Here is a 15,396-nt window from a genome sequence, read left to right on the forward strand (position 1 = left end):
AATATTGAACTGTTTTTATGGGTTGGGCATGTCCTCGTGGGCTCTGGACCTTCACTTTGATGAGGACGAAAGAACGTGCAAGAGACTGTAATCATTTTTACATCATCCTGGGCCAGCATGGTATAATTAGAAAGGGCTGATTTCTTGAACCACAGCAGGGGTTGAAATTGCAGGCCTTGCCCCAACCAGGGTTTTGGAAAGTAACTGAAATAGCACTGGCGAGTTTCTGTCCTTGTGTCCTCCTGCGTTACTTGGTATCGCTCAGATGGCAGCGCAGTCGCCATGACACGCTGCTGCTTATCCACCAGCACTGGGATGACACGCTTTTATGTGGCGCTTCTTGTTTTCAGAACCAACTACCAAAATTACAACTTTGTCATAATCTCTTTAACATGCATTATGGCTGAAATCTGTATCGGCCACGACCTGCTGGCAGCTTTTACTGCGTAACCAGGAGCGGACTTTGTTGGAATAGTGCTTCCGTCTAAATGGGGGCGGGCGTGTGCCTTGCCCTGCTGCAGTTATCATTAACCAGCGCAGAATCAGAAATGATAGTTCTTTCATTATTATTTAAAAAGTAAAGTTTTATTACATGCACTGCAACCCTAAGCTTTTCTAGACGTTATGCAATTGGCTGCACAGGAGAACGCAAATGTTATGAAAAGTAGTTTCACATTAAAATCTTCTGATTGCTCACATAGGGGCTTTTTTAAAACACATCTTATGCTTTAACAGTCAAGTTGAAGTTGAAGATTTTTATGAGGAAAGACAATAAACGATAGCTCTGTGGTCATGTATGTGGTGGACATGGTCGGTGCCTTAACCCCAGGCGCACTGGGGTAATTAATTGATGTAGGATTAGCAATAGAAATGCAAGGCTTGTCATATGGTTTGTGTTAAATGCTCCCCACTGGGGAGAAATCAACTTGGCTTCCTTGCATCGTCTCATCTCTGTTTGCATAACCCACAGTCACAGTTATATGCACAAACACACTCCCCTAAGGACCCTTTAAAGCGTCTCTGTCAGTGTGCGTGCAGTGGGTCCCACTCAGGTCAAGGTAACGACAGGTCCTGGCCTTCACTGGGTGACCTTTGAATCATTCACAGGTTTTTTTCCATGTCTGCAGGCATGCAGAGGTGTCATTGCGGCCTTTCTGCTTCCTGTCTCTGGCATTCTTCTTTGTTTAGGAGCCCTTTAAAAAACAAGACTGCTTTTTGTCCCCTCTGGTAAGGCAGAGGCGTGGAGTAAATGGGTCCCTGTTTCTGATTAGCCCAGCAGACCAGCGGAACTCATATCCCCAAAGAGAGACATGGGTTGCTAATAGTAGTTTCCCCTCTCGCAATTGAGTCTTCTGTGATTTCTTCAAACCTCAGGCTACAGACAGGAGTCAGCACTAATTTACTGAAGACTTGAAAACTTAACCGAAGCTAATTGACATTACTGTGGTTCACCACAACGGCAGTTACTATTTCGTTCGGTGTACTGACGTATGATCTGTATTGCTAGTTGGGTATTATCTTGAGGTTGATAAATTCATACATATTAATTTGTGGCAATGATGAGTGGGCAACTTTAAATCTGCAAAATAGATTACATTGCTATTAGCCGGCGCTGTGCCTAGATTGGTCTTTCCATGCAGGATTGGTTTTCACTGAAGCAAGACTTGTTTTTTTCCATTTAGGGATCAAACTCTTACTGAGGTACTGAGCAAAGTCATGGTAGAGATTGTGGGAAACAGTTTTTGTGTATGATGCACAGTATTACTGTGTTTTGATAGGTAAGGAAATATCTAGGCCTACGTGTGAGTTTATTTTTTCAAAATCTACTTCAATTGAAAAACTATCAGTAAAGTCTTATGGGTGCAGACAATGCACAGACTAGGACGGAGACCCCTGGGTGCACGCCCTGGGAGTGTTGCTTGGCAGCCACATGGAGAGTTGAAGCTCACAGCCAAACGTCACACCCCACTGAACGGGATTGTGGAGAGACCCTGAGCGCACAAACAGCAGCTGCAGGTGTTAATAATCTGCAAGCTGAACTAAACAGCCAGTGAGTTTGTGCTTTTGTGCCTCTGTGAACTGCTTTGATACCTTTGAGATCAATTTTAAATTGTGATATTTCGTTTTAAAGGGAAACAGAAAAGTGTGCACAATGCACTTTCATCAAGATTAGAGGCAGCATAACATGTACAGTCATATATTTTCAACGAGGATCGTGTTTTTAATATTAGTCATCAGAGAGCAGTTTAGCTTTTGCACCTATGAAGGCCCACCTGTGCAGGCACATGGTCTCTGGTAAGAGTAAAAAAAGCCAGTTTTACCTCCTTGAAGTCTCAGTCTTGTCAGGTTTGGTTTATGAAGCTGCTAGAAACACATGAACGAGGCTGCGACACGTTAACTGAAGCTCTGTGGGTTAAGTAAAAAGTGTCTGACAAGGCTGGATATTTTAAAACAAAGATGAACTACAATGAAATGCGTAATGCACTAAAACCTTTTGAGAGCAGAGTTTTTCATTTTTTTGTTACCACAGCTTGAAATATAGTCATTTTCTTTAGCCTTTATTCCCCTGTTTGTGCCCGTTGTGATTTAGTACAACTGTCGGCCTAAAAACAACAGTTTCCAGTTTTAAACGTTTTATAGTCTTAGGTCAGAGACACTCAGCTGACATAGCTGGTTTGGGTGGTGGGCAACAAACACACTGTAATTAGCTGAGTGGCAAAATGAAAGGATCTCAGCAAGACGAGGGACGCAACACTTGTTTTCAGAATAAACATGAAAAATAATAAAGGCTTGTTGTTTTCCCAGCTCCGAATTCATCAGTGTTATAGTCTTGCAGAGAGAAAAAGATAACAGTACAGATAAAGAGCTGGAAATGAAACTCTTGAAGTCACAAGCTTTTTCCCACAAAATACCTAAAATACCTGCAAACAACAGACAGTTAGTGAATTGTCTATTATCTCTACTCTGTGGTCAATGACACGCAACTGTGTTTGCACCACTAACGTAATGTTCTCATCTGTACCATGGTCGTGAGAAATTCTAACAGGCCCATGATCCCTGGTTTAAATATATATTATATGACCTTGTTTTTCAGGCATCCAGGTCTGTTTTGACTTTTTTCCCCCCACCTCTACCAGACATCCTTGTTTGTCGTTCCAGCAACCTTGTGAGAGACTTATCGGTGATGTCCTTTTACTGAAAACCAACAGTTTTCACTCTTTTCCTTAATGTCTCCAAATTTCTGCAGTCATTTTTTTCACAGCTATTTCTCCTTCAGTCCTTACTATGACCTGAATGGACCCCAGAAATTTCTTGACTGTAAGAGAAAACTGGGGCCAAGTTCAGCAAAACTTACTATTAGTGGGGATGTTGTTTGTCAGTGGAGAGAGAATTATCAGGATTCTAACCAGCACATTTTCTAAAAGGCTGTAACTGTACGTATATTTTTCTTGGACTGTTTGATATGTTTTGTGCATTCTGTATCCTTGCCAGAGGCCTGTGAGATAGTTGAGTTTTACAGTTCCAGGGAAAAAATGTGAATTATTTTAGCCCTGAGATGCCGAAGCCTCTGCAGGTTGTTGGGATATCTCAACTGACATGACTCTTAAGTGTTGCTTGTAGGCTGGAGGCTGTGCCTATTGATTAGCAGATGTGGTGGTTGTCAAAGAGAGGGCTCGAGGGTGGGCTACACTGCTCAGCTTCCTGGGTAAAGCACATTCCAGGGTGCTGGCTTGGATGCAGATCTCATCGGGAAGGAACACTGCACGATGGTTGTGGAAGCTTGGACGTGCACTTCAGTCTCGCAGTGTTTGCCCATCCATGCTACATGTGTCTTTCAGGTTTCCTTGAGTTCCAAGGGAGGGTTTTTTGTTGTTGTTATGAAATATCCATTAGCATGTTATTGGTCTGTTTACAAGTGACAGTAAAATTTAGTGAAAGGCTGACAGCCGACTTGGTCATGAAAGCTTTTTAATGACCATGTTTTAGGCGTTTTTTTTGGCATTGCATTTCCATTCCTTTGATGTAATTTCTAACAGTTTTTGAGTCTTTGAAACCTCATTCATGTTCAATATTTTAATTTCAAAAAATATCAGTGAGAGACCAGAACATTTTTCTATTCAAACCTGTGGTACTTGCCTGTGTAACAAGGTTGCACAACAGTACAATGATTGCCCAGACACAAAATTGTGTGGTCATGATTTTAAAAAAGGGACTTTTGCTTTTCTTGTCAAAAGCTGAAGGATTTTTTTTTTTTTTTTTTACCTGATAGCTGTATGTCTTTTTGACATTCAAAAATGCCATCCTGTGGGAACCAAACTGCTTTCTGCTGCAGGAAAGGTTGCCAAGGTTTCCTCTGAGGTTTTTCATTTCTGGCATTCAGAGTCAGGAAGGTTTTGGTACATGATTTCATTTGTGTCAGCCCCAAGGTCTATTTTTTAATCTAAAGTGTACACTAAGGGTTTTTTTTTTTTCATTCTAAGATACTTTTTTAAAATAGCAAATTATAACTAGAACTATAAAAAATACATTTATTGAGCTGTCCTTGTAAAATTTTGCAAAGTTGAGTCTTTAAAACCCAGGAGACATGTACTTTCTAATGGCAAGACACCTTTTCACTGGCCCAAAATAAATTAAATAAGGGTGTTTAATGTTTTAGCAGTAAAACGGGGGTATATTGAAGCAGTATAGTTTAATCAGACGAATTTAAGAAGATCAAAAGTTCAGACATATTGAATATTCAGTGGATTCAGCATTTTTTCAGATCTAAGAGCAAGGTTTTGCCAGATTTGTTTAATGACCGTTAATTTAATTATGTGTATAGTTTAAAACAAAAACGACTACATCTACATGTGGTCAACCACAGAAACCTGTGGTTCTGAGTAAAGCCACCCAAGCTCAGAAAATGTGAATTAGTGAGACAAGATGAAGCAAACCAGTTGGTAAACACAGCTAATAGTCGGCGATCAGAGTCATATTGCAATACATTGGTTGTTTAGTAGCCCTCAAAGCTTCAGATCTTTTCCTACACAAAAATCCAAAAGACACTAGCAGAGTAAGAAAATATGGTAAGCCTAAAGTCAGTGGGTCTATGTTGGGTGTCAAACATAAGGCTCAGGGGCCAGAATCGGTCCAGCAAAGAGTCCAGTCCTGCCTCCCTTTGAAAAACTTAAGGCAAGGCATAAATTTGAGCTTTTTAACTGTATTTCTTTTTCAACTTTTCTTATTGATACAGACGTCCCCCATGGCTGTGCGTACTAAACCAAAGTTTAAAAACAAAAACCGAGCACTTTCTGTTAATTAACCAAATCTTTGTTTAATAGTTACAGGCAGTCTGGGCAACAAGCCAGCGGTAATTTTACACATTTATGTTTACAGTTTAATCGTGCTGACAGATTTCCTCCATTTACTATAGTCTTTGTCATGCAGAAAAACTGAAAGGTACAATTGAAAGTGCTCTGCTTTTTCTTATATGAAGGTTTATCAGGGGTGAAATGTGCAGCAAATCCTCTTTACACTGACAAAAAGGGCAGTTTCACTGGTCCATCCCACTCAAGATTAAGATTTGTGCTGATTAGGCTTGACGAATATTGAAAAGGGTTATGAAAATATCAGACTTTGCCTAGATCAAGTCCTTCTTTCTGTTTCATGGCATGCAGAAGTGGTCGTGCTTTGTAAACGCAGTAACAAGGTTGTGGTTCTCCTCAACAGGTGACGTTCATAGCCATAGTGTCCAAAGAAGATTCCCGACTGAAGGAAACCCCCAGCCCCAGGGGCCTGGCAGTGGTCTCCCTAATGCACAGGATGAAGTTTTCAGGTTAAGCCTTGCCAAGGGAGTGTCCATGTCGCTCCCCTCCTCACCTCTGCTGCCTCGGCAGTCCTACATGATGCCCTTGCGCAGTAACAAGCGATCACCAGGTACTGCTTGATTAAATTCAGTGCTTGCTTTTCCCCCTCTACCGTCTAATTCTCTTTCCTAAAAGTTAACTGCATGATGCTTGCCATTTTTCATATTATGAATATTTTTTCAGATCTGTTGTAACCTTTAATGTTCCCAAGTTGAGTGATTTTGGTTATTTTTAGTCTTTCTATTCTTTGAAAACCCATCCAGTCACTTAAAATAGATCACACGTCAGGTTCCTTTGCATAACTGCTGACAGCCATCCAGGAGTGCTAGTACAGATTTTAACATATTTATCTCAAAATATAGAAATTGTGAGCTTTGTCATTCTTGGAAAACTAGGTCACACTGTATCGAAAGTAATGATAGCTGGACCACTCTGGATCCCAGCAGTTACTCTGTGGGCGCAGTCTGTTTACAGAGAGTTGTTTTTTCCACTTCACCCTTGTATTTGATCGCCTTGTGTCGAAGAGGAGGCCTCCTGCGACTTCACTGTGTGTTTACACTTTGCTGGCTGATAATAGGTGTGTGTTTACATTTGATCTAAATCCTCCAAAGCTTCTTCTGTCCATTGCGTTGAGGGCATCTTTGTCAGCGGTTGTGGAGAGCTTCAAAGCCAGGAATACCTAATTGTGGCGGAACTCGTTTTAACCTGAGTCTTTGTATTTTGGAGACTTTGCAAAAGGGAGAGAAATCCTTTAAGTGGCCATTGTGGTCCCCACTCACATGTGGCACTCATCTGTGGGCTATCAAGCCATTGTTTAGAGTGGTTACAGCTTTGATCTATTTAGTGTAAAGATGAGGTGATAGGAAGTTTGTAGGTTGTGAATGTCTCTGTGAAAAAAATAATTGAATAACTGCAGTTTTAAGGGTTGAAGATCGCATCGTATTTCTTTGCATTTCTTAGGAAATCCTGTTTGCTGTAGCATTTTTCACTGTTATGCACATTTTCTGCAATTCTCCCAAATCCCAGTACTGAAATAATCCTGAGACCGCGATGCAGTGCATTATGCAGATGTTCAGTGGAAACTGAAAACAATTGCAAATGTGCTTTCTTGTTTAAAAAACACAAATGCCCTGCGAAGTAGAGTTTTGTTTGTTTAGCTGCCACTCAAGTTAAATGTGTTCATTTTCCTCGGATGACTCAGGATTTGCAATGAGTGCTTGAAATGAATGAGCACAAGGGGATGAAGAGAGCTATGAGGCTGGGTTTGTGAAGGAGAAAATGGCCCAGGGGACAGGGGAAAGGGGACACTCATTAAAAGCATATTCCCTCTTGGGGTGCTCTGAGGCATGAAAAAGGGGGAAAAAGTGGAGGGACAAGATAGGATTTTATGGAGGACCACCAGCAGGAGAGGGCTGGGGGAGGGTCTGTTAATTCTCCTCCACTGTCCTCGCAGATAACTGTGAAAACCCATGGACGAGAATTATTAAACACGCTGCAGGAAGGGTTTCAGCTTTGTGACGATGATGCTGAATTTACCTTTTTGTTGAGTCATCAAGGTGTATATTCATTTAGTACGGATCACTCTTGAAACTAGCACGCGTTCATCTGAGTTACAGTAATCCGTATGCAGATGTTTGTAACAGCAAAGCATGAATTATTGGTAAATTCTGACACAAACATAAAGTTTACAAGCGTCTGGTCCTGTTTAATCAGAGCCAGAGGATGTTTTCATCCAGCAAACACATGTGGAGATCAGTCACTTCACAACAAAGGAACAGTGTTTTGGAAATGTATGCTTGACCTGCAAGTTCACTACAAGATACAATATACAGACGTTTCTTGAAGGCGAGGGGTGTACTGCAAAGTGAGATTACTAATTTACAGCTGTCACCTTAGAAAAAAAAAACAGCAGCACTCAGTGATAAAATTGTTCACTTGGATCAAAATGCTTATTTTAATACTCCCAAAAGTAACAATTTTCTGTAGCATTAGTCTTTTGTCTTATCTGTAAAACTGTTGCTTTTTACTGTTGTATTTTTTGTGTTATTTACATATTTTTATCACCAAGTTATAACTTCTCTCATTTAAGTAAGGGACACTCATAGGGATCGTTTTGAGCAGAGGAAGAATCACATGACCTGAGAAACACCTATTTTTATATGAGAGTGCAAAGCACTGGAACACAAAGCCTGGCTTGACTGAAAAAAGTAGCTAACCACCGTTGTGATCCCTATTATCTCCAACTGGGGTTTAGGTTTTTTCAAGCTAGCTTGACAAAGAAAGGCAAAGAAAGCCTGGCTGTGTTGAACTTCATTTGTAGTGTGTAATATTTCCTGCAGCTTAACATCTCTTACAGAATAAACTGCTTATTATATACAAACTTTGATAGTTCACATGTCATAGATCGGCTTGTAATGGCTATAATCTTCGTTTTGAAGCTAGATATTCATTTTTTCCTCATCAGAAAGTAATAGAAACAATCCACGAAGCTTCTCTAAACAGAGAGAGTTGCTTTTATTCATGTGGCACAACGGTAGTGATTTCATATAACATGGATTATTCAGTGTGTAGAGACGAGATTGATTAGATGTAATAGAAAACAATGTTGCTTCAGACAGGTGAGCCAACACATTTGATCTCCCCTTTTAAAAAATTGCAGTTTCATGTTTTCTGATCGATTTACTAAAAGGGCATAAGGACATGTTCCTATAACTACATAAAAGAGCTTTAAATGGCTATCAACATATAAGTGCCATGTTAAATATAATAAAGCCCGACCTGTTATATTAGGTCCCTTTACATAGTTGACTTGATGCAAAATGTCCCCATTTATTCTTCCTTTTTCTATCACTGTGGGATTGTTTGATTGAGGTCACGAGGAATATTTCCCATATGTATGACCTATATCTGAATACACAACGCTGCCATTTAACTGATTGATTAATCCAGCGATGTTACCTATTAGAAGACTGAAAAGGGCCAGTATATCTAATTTTATTGATACATACATGGTGTGTCTGATAGCAAGGCTTAGTTGCTTAATATGCTCCATCAAAGATCTTCTGCTTTCCTCTGAGAGACATTTCTCTACAAAACAATAACTTGCCAATAGTGGAGAAAAGCAGTTGATTAATTTTTAATGTTTTTGTTTTTTTTGTTTTTTAGTGGTGTGAAACTACTCCTGTCAGCTAGTTCAGGTACACCGCATTCATTTATACATGCAGTAAATCCTTAAGTGCATTTTTTCGCACATCTGTTTGGTCTCCCTCCCGTGCTGCACATCAGCGCTGCACGGGCAGGGGAAGTGGTTTCACAGATTCAGAAAGCATTTTGTGGCTGGCCTTCATTTCCTGACACATTGGATAATCTACTGCAGTTTGGAAGGCCCCAGCTAAGTGGTTGTTCTTTTCATGAAAACTTCACAGGGGACAACAGAGAAACATTGAGTTAATTAGGAGTGTGACGGATGCCTGAGCCGCAAAGTCTGGTGGCGTTGAGTGGCACGGCTTTGATCAGCTAAGCCCAGAGCTTAGCCATGAAACACAGCGCTCTGACATGTGTTGTACAGCACCTAGACTTTACTGTGTGTTTAAAGAGCCACTCGCAGGCCCGTGAGGTGATTACGCTCTTTTGAATGTACCTGTCTTGCCTGTATCCCTCTTGTGCTACACGACTGTCTTCTTTTCAGTTTTATTTTTTTAACATGCTGGTTGAGATAGAAAATTGGGTTCAATTTTGTTCTTGGGTTTTCGGGGGAGTTTTTTGTTTGTTTTTGTTTTAGTAGTTATAAATTCTTTGTGCCCCACCTCGTGACATTCTCCTGGGTATCTCCACAGTGACCTCCTCTGGTTATAGAAGGCTATTGTCCCATTTTTGGATTAAAAATCCTAATGGGCTGCTGATTGAGTTACGGGGGAAACCCCTGCACCCTTGTTGCATATGCAGCAGCTTGCAGCATCTCAGTGTTGGTCACAGGAAGTGTTTGAAAAATCATAAATAGCGGCTGAAATATTTTGGTCCCCATGATTTCCACTGAGAGGCTGAGGAATGATTGAGGCTGAGTTGATATGGACGCTCTTGTTGTACGTGCGGTAGCTGTGTGACCTTCCTGTAGGTAGATCCATGCTTTACCTCTTTGTCAGCCTGCACTGGCTCATAAAACAGCTATTCGCATTATTGTATTGCTTTTATGGGCAGTGGATCATTTTAATTGCCAAATATGCACTGTGGTCCCATGGGGATTGTTCTCTGGTAGGCTCTCACGTGTATCAAAATAGGTTAACTGTTCTGATGGAACGTTGCCTTTTGGGGGCTTAAGGGATGATTAATTTATTGATTAGCTGAGCAGGCCTGCAAATCACCGCCAGAGAGTATGACATGTATTTGGCATAATCTCTCTACCTAGAAAAGCTTGGAGACTCGTTATTTTCTAACATCCATGTGCGAAGGTCACCTTGCTGATACCATTCCTGCTTAGACTCCTTTGTTTTCTCTTTCTCTACTGAGGAACAGTAGCTTTTGGCTTGCCAGACCTCGTCATGTTGCGTGTGTGTGTGTGTAGGTGGGTGTGTGTTTGTGTAAACTGATGACTTCATTGCTAGTGGTCTGATCCCTTGGCCTCGTTGTTGCTTATCTCCTCTTTATTTCTATTTTGTGGCAGTAGCTGTGCATCAACAGCATCCAGGCTGCTGTCTCTGAGTGGTGGCTAACCGTTTGAGTCATTGTGCAGTGTGTATTTTTTGTTCCTGTTTTGGTTGGTCCCATAACTTTAGCTCTGGCTGTAAGCGATAATAGCTCTACAGGCCACATAAAAATGTTCTGAAGATTATCTTTAACGTCTTTTCCAGAAAGATCTCAAATACCGCAGACATTAGGTAATGGTAATTTTGTAAAACACTTCAGGATGTCTACATAGATTTGCACGTTTTCGCAAAGCCTCATTGATAGGAAGCAGTCATTAACAAGATGTTCAAGTTGTTTCTGGTTTAGCTAAAACCACCTTGTCTAACAGAAGGCTGTTGTTTGCAGTTATACAGCTGCGGATTATTTTGAAACAGTTTTCACATTATTTTCAGCTTAACACAAATAATATTAAAGGAAACATGAAGGCGAGTACAGGTTTGATATATCAGTCTTCTGTCAAGAGGGTAGAAACTCTCTTCAAAGCCAGCTGTAGCCCTTTTGAGGTGAGCTCTCCTGAAGTCAACTCTGGGGTTTTGACAGTTACCAGACAGCCCTGGGGGAATATTGATGCCTTTCCGAGAGCTGAGCTGTAAAAGACCTTGTGAGGCTACAGGGATCCTTTGAAATGTTCTTCTGATGAGCACGCTATGAGAAGCGCTATCCAGTCCTCCACCTGACTGCACTTGACTACACCACAGGTTTAGCTTCTTATCACATGCGGTCTCCTCTTTCTTTCATCTGCAGTGAAATCTCAACTCACCTACTGCCCCAGAAACCAGTGCTGGATAAACTGTCATAGCTTCCTCTGCTGCTCAGTAGTGCTGAGATGTGTGCAAGATGTCGTCGTGTATTATAATAGATTGCCTTTTATGCCACTGTTCCACTACAGATATGGCTCCAGAACACTAGTTGGCAGTAGAGTGTCTGTTCAAGTCGATCCACTCTTAACAGATAAAAGTAGATGGACATGCAAAGGAAGAACTGATGGCACTAAATGGCACAACAACCAGTTGTTGCATGCCGCACTGATGAATTGATTACGACGCTGTTAAGATGAATATCGATTCTTTAAAAAAATAAAATAAAATTTAAAAATTTGACATAGTCCGACATAAATTCGACTAATATCGGCCAGTATATCAGTTAGGCTCTAGTTTGTGGTGTAGATTTAGCACAGAGGCATAAATTCCAGTTAATGCATATTTAAAATCACTTTGTGAAACAGGATATCTGAGAGTGGTGATGATTAAACATGCAGTTGTGTAGTACAATACAAAAATCAGATTAACCAGAGAGGACTAATATTTCTGACTGCTAAAAGAAAAAGGAATCACAAGTTTGTGATTTCAGTTCCTAAAGCAAAATGCTTCTAATACTCTATCAGCTTTGTTGGTTGAGATTTTGGTACGAATATTAAAAAGACTATATTATAAAAGACTGGGTGCATTAGACATGGAGTAAACATGCAGAATTCAGAATACCATCTAGCATCATCTTGCCAGCATATATTCGTTTTCGCTTTTGAGTTGAGCTCGTCGTCACATTTGGAGCATAAAGACGAACGTTGTGGGACTGAGTTCATTCTCCTCGGCTGCACAAAGAAGACACACTGTCTCATTGAGAAGTTGAAATGTGAAGAAGTCAGAGTCCATCTTGAAGAATGCTGGGAAAGCTTCTTGATCACTTCCTAGCTATGAACAATCCTCCCTTTCAGTGGTGTTGACTGGACATTGTAAGTTGTTGGTGATAGGTATTTGACAGGCTGGTATGTGTATAAATGTGTGCATGCGCCTGCTGACTGATAGCTTGCTGGTTATGGATTCCTGTGTCTGATAGTGAATACCAACCAGTGGGTGCTCTGCACTCACAGACTGCAGTCTGTATACTTGCTTTTCCCTGCTTGTTTAACATTCATTTATGTCTGTGAAGGTTCTCAGTCATCCAGGTCATCGTAGTCTAAGGAGCTTGGAAAGAAAGGCGTCTGGTCTTCTTTAAGTTGCTTGAAAACGTTTCACCTCTCATCCGAGAAGCTTCTTCAGGAAGCTTCTTCAGTTCGAACTGAACCCCCCCTGGAAATTACGCCCCTGTTGAGGGTGAGCTAAACCTGGCCTGGCAATTTATCTAATATAGCAAATTAAACCGACATAACATGTTTGCCAGTCAACAAATAAGCTTGAAGTAGGGAAATGTGGTCAGTGTGGTCGTATTTGTTCAATGAATAAATTGTTAAATGTATTCTTCAGATTATTTTTTTTCAGACTTCAATCATCCAAACAAATAAATGGCACCAACAGCAGAATGAGATGTTTGGCACTGACAGAGAAGATTTAGCAAGTTTTTCATTAGCACAAACTCAACTATGCTGCTCAACCCACAAAGTCATTTTCTTTACAAATGTGGCACCATTGAGGCGAAATAAAAAGGCCAACGGTATAACATTTATTGGCCAGAAACAAATTTCCTTAGTTTCTGTGCTAGTTTTATAGAAGTTTTAAAAAAGGACTGTTCATGTGCGTGGGCTCACATTCATCAAAAGGAGACGCAGGCAAGCTCGTTCTCTTCTTCTAATCAAATAAGGCTTTTGTAAGATGCAAATACCTCAATAACCACGTACTTTGTACTTGGATACACAGTTTTAAAAACAGTTAATAGAAGTATGTGTCTTATTGTGCAGATGAACCTGTTGTGGAGGTTCTTGTTGTTAAGAGCTTTGTTCACTGGTTGTAGACTGAATCACCTGTAACTTCATGGAGTCAAAGAAAGTATTAGTGTGAGATATTACCAGGTACCCTCAGAGGTCTTGTGTAGTCCATATCCTAATGGATCAGATTTATTTATTTCTTTTTGTAATGTGTAGGACTATCATGGTTTTAAGCAGGAATGCCTTTGTGTCAATGTCATAATAATCAACCGAGATACAAAGAAAAAGCACTTTTAACAAGATTTGAAAGGAATGAAGGTCAAATGTTGTCATCCTGCTTCTGTTTTATACATAGTTATATTTGGGTGCTGTTGGCCACATGCTACTTTCCACACCACTCCAGTTTCTTTTTTCTCTCCCTTAGTTGCAGCCTCCTTTTGCACCAGTCTGCTGGTTTTCCCTGCTGTTTTCCGAGGGCATCGGAATGAGATGGCTTCCTTTTGTCCAGGGTTCATGAGGTGTTCTGGATTTGTTGTGTCTAGCTCTGAGATGTGATGTGGAGATATAGCGTAGTTGATAGCTCGGCGATATCGCTCCCTGGAAAAAATCATCACATCCTCCCTTGTTATGATTTCCTGTCAGTTTCTTTTTACAATTAATAAATTTACATTTGTGATTAATCATATACCCTTTGAAATTGATGCAAGTCAGAGTGCAACTCATTTTTGCCTTTCTCTTGTTGTCCTTCATGAGGTCATATATCAAAGGGCTCAATTTCTGTGACCTTCTCACGCCTGTTATAAATGGCAATTGCTTCTTCATCAGTGCGGAGCGTTAATGGAAACCTGTTAAATCTTGAGATGAGATTTTGAACCGAGAGGAAATTCTTCTGTGCCTTGTCTGATGCTCAAAAATGTGAGTCATGCCGGAAGACCTTTTACCATTTCTCTGCATTATCAGCCCTTAGATGTGGCCTAAAATTATCCATGATGGGCAGCCACATGTTTGTCATTTCTCGTGTGGATCCTGTGCTCCTCTTTGTAAACTGAATCTGAACTTGAACATATGGTTTAGATTACTCAAACTATGCCCCTTGTTGTTTTATATGAAATACAGTCAGTGGAACATATTAGCCAGTTCACTTTTCATCCAAGTTATTTACCTGAACTAAGTGTGTGTCTCGCATACAACGCTCTCCGTCCCTGTAGTCCCGTTTTAATTGGAGCCATGTGACTCCCGGGTAATAGGTTGTGCCTGACCATCTGCAGATGAATGGAGGTTTTCAGGATACTCTTTGGCTGTGTCTCCCAAATAACAGGCTGACTTTGATCGCTTTTGTAAATGCTTCACTAACCCAGTCCCTTCAGGCTTTAACCCATCTGTCTGCACAAATCTGTAACATCCCATTGCGTTTGAATGCCAATCCTTAGATTATAGTGCTTTTAAAAGAAAAATCATCATCACCTTTAAAACAGTTTCTTTGCTACATGGGACAGCTTCTGCGCAGCTTCTCTGAATGGACGCTCCATTTGGTTTTGGGCTTTTACTTTGAGTTCTTCTAGTGACAGACGAGAACACCCAGATTGTACATACAGAAGCTCATGCGAGGTATCAAAAGCCACCATTTTTCCACTATGCATTTCAAGTTGCATATCCATAGATGGCACTGTGCATCAAGCAGAAGCGGTTTTATAAATTGCTCCATTTGATTCACAGGAATTGTTTGGGGTTGGGAGTGACTGAATGTGGTAATGTGGAAATCGCAGTCTCTGATCTCCTGTCTGTTCTCTATGTTATGACTGGGGTTACACATACAGTTATCTGATAAGAGCCTGGAGGAGGAGGAGGTTTTACTTGCAGGAGGTCAAGGCCAAAGTAGTTGCAAAGAGTCGGGGCATGCTGTTTTATGGATTTACAGATCTAAATAACACAGTCACCTCCTGTTTTCAGATTTTTTTTTTTTTTTTTTTTTTTTTTTTTTTTTTTTTTTTTTTGTGGTTACATTTTTGATCTGCTCTTAAGTCTCGGTAAAATGTGAGTTCCAAGTAGAGAACTTAAAAATGTGTTTTAACCAGTGAATTGGCACTTTTAGGAAAGATCAGTAGGCCTTTGCTGCAGTGCTGCTCCACCAAACTGCATGTTTATTCCCAGCAGGGCTGGTTAAACGGCAGCTTTTACTGGATATCGGTTTTGTTTGTTTTTTTGTGCAAAAGTATAAATGTTGCA

General features: G+C 40.5%; 1 protein-coding gene across 4 annotated transcripts in view; it reads left to right on the forward strand.

The window, feature by feature from the left end:
* tanc1b (tetratricopeptide repeat, ankyrin repeat and coiled-coil containing 1b) overlaps nt 1-15,396 on the forward strand; it is a 114,853-nt gene that overhangs the window by 29,345 nt on the left and 70,112 nt on the right. For 3 of the 4 annotated variants that reach the window (XM_080904071.1, XM_080904072.1, XM_080904073.1), the window contains one exon: nt 5,710-5,916. The exons of the other annotated variant lie outside the window; for it this stretch is intronic. In XM_080904071.1, the coding sequence (XP_080760197.1) occupies nt 5,710-5,916 (207 nt within the window). The remainder of the gene's footprint in view (nt 1-5,709; nt 5,917-15,396) is intronic. 4 annotated transcript variants of the gene reach the window in all.

The sequence above is a fragment of the Rhamphochromis sp. 'chilingali' genome (genome assembly GCF_963969265.1).
Source record: "Rhamphochromis sp. 'chilingali' genome assembly, chromosome: 14".
Classification (NCBI taxonomy): Eukaryota; Metazoa; Chordata; class Actinopteri; order Cichliformes; family Cichlidae; genus Rhamphochromis; species Rhamphochromis sp. 'chilingali'.